At 39.7% G+C, this 5,000-nt stretch overlaps 1 protein-coding gene across 1 annotated transcript in view; it reads left to right on the forward strand.

Annotated features, from left to right (window-relative positions):
• Positions 1–5,000, forward strand: part of fancl (FA complementation group L) — a 123,645-nt gene that overhangs the window by 2,388 nt on the left and 116,257 nt on the right. The window contains exon 2 of the mRNA XM_062058887.1: positions 2,936–2,994. Within this exon, the coding sequence (XP_061914871.1) occupies positions 2,936–2,994 (59 nt within the window). The remainder of the gene's footprint in view (positions 1–2,935; positions 2,995–5,000) is intronic.

Here is a 5,000-nt window from a genome sequence, read left to right on the forward strand (position 1 = left end):
GAGTCCGCTGCCTGATGCTCACCTGCTAAACACCTATCTGCTCCACACTGAAGCGCTGACTACATGCGCTCTGAATACGCACTGCTGATTGGCTGTTAATGCTCTGAATATGCACTGCTGATTGGCTGATAATGCTTTGTGTGTACCAATCAGATGGTTGTGTGGGTGGGACAATGCTGCGTGCTGAGACAGAAGCAGAAGGAGCAAAGCAGCTTGTTAACACTTTAGCTTTAGCTTAGAAACTCGTTCGGTACACCCCCGTACCGAAACGAAACCCCTGTACCGCAACGGTTCAATACAAAACACTTACCGTTACACCCCTAGCAGATATAAATGACACATTCATGTTTTTGTGTAATGATGACAACGTATGCTCACGCGGACGATTGACTAGTTGATGGTTGATGGTTTTCTTTTCAAATGTTCGTTCATAGCCGTTGTGCTGCTATGATAGGCCATTTCCACTCGACACAGTGTGCATACAACAACATTATTAGGCCGTTTATTGAAATACTCCCACACTTTTGACGACTTTTGGCGTGATTTTTTTCCCCCTCGCTCGCACCGTCTGCTTTGTGGTCCGCCATGACGGTAGTGTGACGTAAATATGCGACGCGTCGACGCACAAAAACGGTGTCGACGTATTTACGTAACCGATGATGTCGACTACGTCGACGCGTCGTTTCAGCCTTAGTTTGATGAGCGTTCCTCAACTTTCTCAGTCTTTTTTGCCACTTGTGCCAGCTTTTTTGAAACATGTTGCAGGCGTCAAATTCCAAATGCGCTAATATTTGCAAAAAACAACAAAGTTTACCAGTTTGAGCATTAAGTATCTTGTCTTTGCAGTCTATTCAATTGAATATAGGTTGAAAAGGATTAGCAAGTCATTGTATTCTGTTTTTATTTACGATTTACACAACGTGCCAACTTAACTGTGTTTGGGGCTTGTGTATATATACTGTATCTGTTGAAATAAAACGTGTTTCTCAATCAATCAATCAATCAATCAATGTTTATTTATATAGCCCTAAATCACAAGTGTCTCAAAGGGCTGTACAAGCCACAACGACATCCTCGGTACAGAGCCCACATACGGGCAAGGAAAAACTCACCCCAGTGGGACGTCGGTGAATGACTATGAGAAACCTTGGAGAGGACCGCATATGTGGGTAACCCCCCCCCCCCCCGCCCCCTCTAGGGGAGACCGAAAGCAACGGATGTCGAGTGGGTCTGACATAACATTGTGAAAGTCCAGTCCACAGTGGATCCAACACATCAGCGGGAGTCCAGTCCACAGCGGGGCCAACAGGAAACCATCCCCTTCCTGTCAGTTGTTGTTTTTTTAAAATACTGATCCTCGGGTGCCGCGAATGTCAATCAAGTGACGAAAATGGCGTCGTAGTGAAGATTGATGATCGCTAATTTTTAGGACTATTTTTTCAATGCCTGGCTGGCGATCGGCTGACACACCCTTCGCGATCGATCAGTAGCTCACGATCGACGTAATGAGCACCCCTGGCGTAATCTATTGATTAGTTTGTTTGATTAATTGAGAAATTAGAGCAAACACACTTTATAGCCTCAATCCATATTTTAGGGAAAATACCTAAATAAAAATACATAAATAAAATATTTTTCTGCTTGCCATAACCTTAATTCTTTAGTTTTAATAAATACACATCAACATTGAAGGTTCACTTTTAACATGTGGTCATTGAATAAATAAATGAAAAAATCTCTCCAGGAACTTCATGCGGTTCAGGTTTGATGCATTTTTTATTGGTTACACGCAAACGATTAATCAGAGCAATGTAATGTAAATCAAAGCTACTTTCTAATTAAATTAATCGATTTTACAGCCCTATTGTTAACGTCAATCAAAATATTACTTACAAATGCACAAATAAGTCCCACATTGTTTTTAATGGCTTACTGCTTAATTTGTGCGTGCATCTTGATGTAAATAAAAGGTGCTTCCATACTTTTGTAATTTAACTCTTTGTATTGTGGTTGACCAGATAGCTTGAAAAGTCCACTTTGATGGTGTTGAATTTCAAGAAAATTCCATCCATTCATTCATTTTTTACCGCTTGTCCCTTTTTGAGGTCCCAAAAGACAGGTTGCCACCTCATCACCCACTCAGATATTTTTCATGATATTTGGCTTATATATTTTTCACTCTAATCTCAGAATACGTCCAAATAGGTAAAAGGTAAATAAACAGTAACCATACTGGACTACTCACCTCCAAGTGAAGTGAAGTGAAGTGAAGTGAAGTGAAGTGAAGTGAATTATATATTTATATTGCGCTTTTCTCTAGTGACTCAAAGCACTTTTCATAGTGAAACCCAATATCTAAGTTACATTTAAACCAGTGTGGGTGACACTGGGAGCAGGTGGGTAAAGTGTCTTGCCCAAGGACACAGCGGCAGTGACTAGGATGGCGGAAGCGGGAATCGAACCTGGAACCCTCAAGTTGCTGGCACGGCCACTCTACCAACCGAGCTATGCCGCCCCAAAGTGCATCTCAGAAGGGCCTCTAGGTCATGTATGTGCTTGCAACCCAGTAATTGCTGGTTATTATAACTTACATTTATATGAAGTAAAAATATAAGCTCCCTCTCACGACAGTTGACAAACTTTCCTCAAACGTTAGTTGTAAAAGCCCTGCGATGAGGTGGCGACTTGTCCAGGGTGTACCCCGCCTTCCGCCCGATGCAGCTGAGATAGGCTCCAGCGACCCCCCGCAACCCCAAAAAGGGACAAGCGGTAGAAAATGGATGGATGGATGGGTTAGTTGTAAAAACATCTGTCTCAAGCAACAACAACAAAAAACTGAACACTAATGGTTAACAACAATGACATTGAAGATGACCAATATGTGTATGGACATAAGAGTGGCCAATGCAACTTTTCCATTATATTTTTTACACAGGAGAAAGACTTCAGACTGAGAATACAGCTACCGCCAGATCGCCATCTCAAAAAGGCCAAGTATGAATCAACTAATGCTGACGTTTTTGTGTGGACGTGTGTGCATTTGTGCAGTGTTTCCCATACATTAATTTTTGTCTGGCGGGCCACTTCTAAGTGGTGCTGCAGGTTCCAGAATGTCATTCAATTTGATGAGACCAAGCTCTATAAACTTTTCTTAAGTGGTCAAGATTTTTTGCAGCTGATATCGTCGGTAGCAAAAAAAGTTGTTTGACAGCACTCATTTAGTGTTTTCCATTATATTCATTTACTTATGATGGCCGCCACAAGTTAAACCAAAAAAAGTTCATTATTATTAATTAGTTTCTACAGTTTGGTGTGGGTAAAAATACATTTGTTATTTTACGTCAATTTGGTTCTGTTAAAAAAATTATAGAATATAATTGCACTTTATTGTCATTGCACTTAAAAAATGAAACACAATGAATTTCTAGAACAAAATTCCAAGTGCAGACATACAATATACAGTTACTGGGGAATACAGGACAGAAAGACTAATGGGTCGCCCTCTGGTGTAGTAAAGGTAAACATGAGGGAGAGGGGGGTAAGCTGCTCCCAAACTATCCCCTCTGAGGGGGGCTAGTTTGACATCATAAAAAACACATGCAGCACTGAAAGCACATATAAACACATGTCACGGCTAGGGATGTCACGGAATGAAATTTTTTTATCACGGTTATTGTGACCAAAATTATTAAGGTTATCATTATTATCGTGGTATTTTTATATGTGCTTACAATTTTCAAGAAGTATACTGAAGTCTTTTAACCAATTTTATTTAAAAAAAAACAACACAAACAACACATTCAAAATGTTTTCCTTTGTAGAAGAAACATTGTAGATAAGAACACTGTGTTTTATGTACCTCAAGTAGAAATTAAATGTGCATATGAAAACAACACAAGCATTATAAACAAAGTAATACAGCAGAAACAAAATAATAACATAAATAAATGTGCAAAATTGCACCTCATAAACATAACAGATAAACAAATGTAACAATTGTGGAAGATGGCACCTGCTGGCCATAAGAAGAAACTGCACTTTTAGTCCGTAAAAATAGTGTTCATATATAAGCTCTACTCTTACACATAGGTATGCATGATTATGGCCAATATAATGATCACAATTATTTAGAATCATATTTAAATCACAATTACCGTATTTTTCGAACTATAAGTCGCTCGGAGTATACGTCGCACCATCCGAAAATGCACAATAAAGAAGGAAAAAAATATATATACGTCGCACTGGAGTATAAGTCGCATTTTTGGGGGAAATTTATTTGATAAAATCCAACACCAAGAATAGACATTGGAAAGGCAATTTAAAATAAATAAAGAATGGTGAACAACAGGCTGAATAAGTGTACGTTATATGATGCACAAATAACCAACTGAGAACGTGCTTGATATGTTAACGCAACACATCATGGCAAGAGTCATTCAAATAACTATAACATATAGAACATACTATACGTTTACCAAACAATCTGTCACTCCCGATCGCTAAATCCGATGAAATCTTCCTCCCCGGTGTCGCCTCTGGTATGCGCCCCGCTAGCGTCCTTTCTTCCTGCTGCTCGATTGCCGTTCTCTGCTGCATATTTCACTACGTCCAGCTTGTAATCTGCAGTATATGATTTCCTTTTCGGTGCCATTTTAGTTCAGCCCTTCTCAGTTTTTATAAGTTACCGCCAATGTTGATGTGATCCATTTTAATAGCTCCGGCAGTAGCGTATAGCATATAGCAGTTAGTATACCTATACCATGACCCACAATGCACTTCTGCCATGACCCTCCCCCACCAAATTCTTATTGGTTGGCGTGTGAGTGACGATTAATGACGTGTGTGTGACGATTGCGGACATTTTCTCTGTCTCTTACGCGAATGAGATAAATAATATTATTTGATATTTTACGGTAATGTGTTAATAATTTCACACATAAGTCACTCTGGAGTATACGTCGCACCCACGGCCAAACTATGAAAAAAACTGCGACTTA

Source organism: Entelurus aequoreus, linkage group LG09 (assembly GCF_033978785.1).
Source record: "Entelurus aequoreus isolate RoL-2023_Sb linkage group LG09, RoL_Eaeq_v1.1, whole genome shotgun sequence".
Taxonomy (NCBI): domain Eukaryota; kingdom Metazoa; phylum Chordata; class Actinopteri; order Syngnathiformes; family Syngnathidae; genus Entelurus; species Entelurus aequoreus.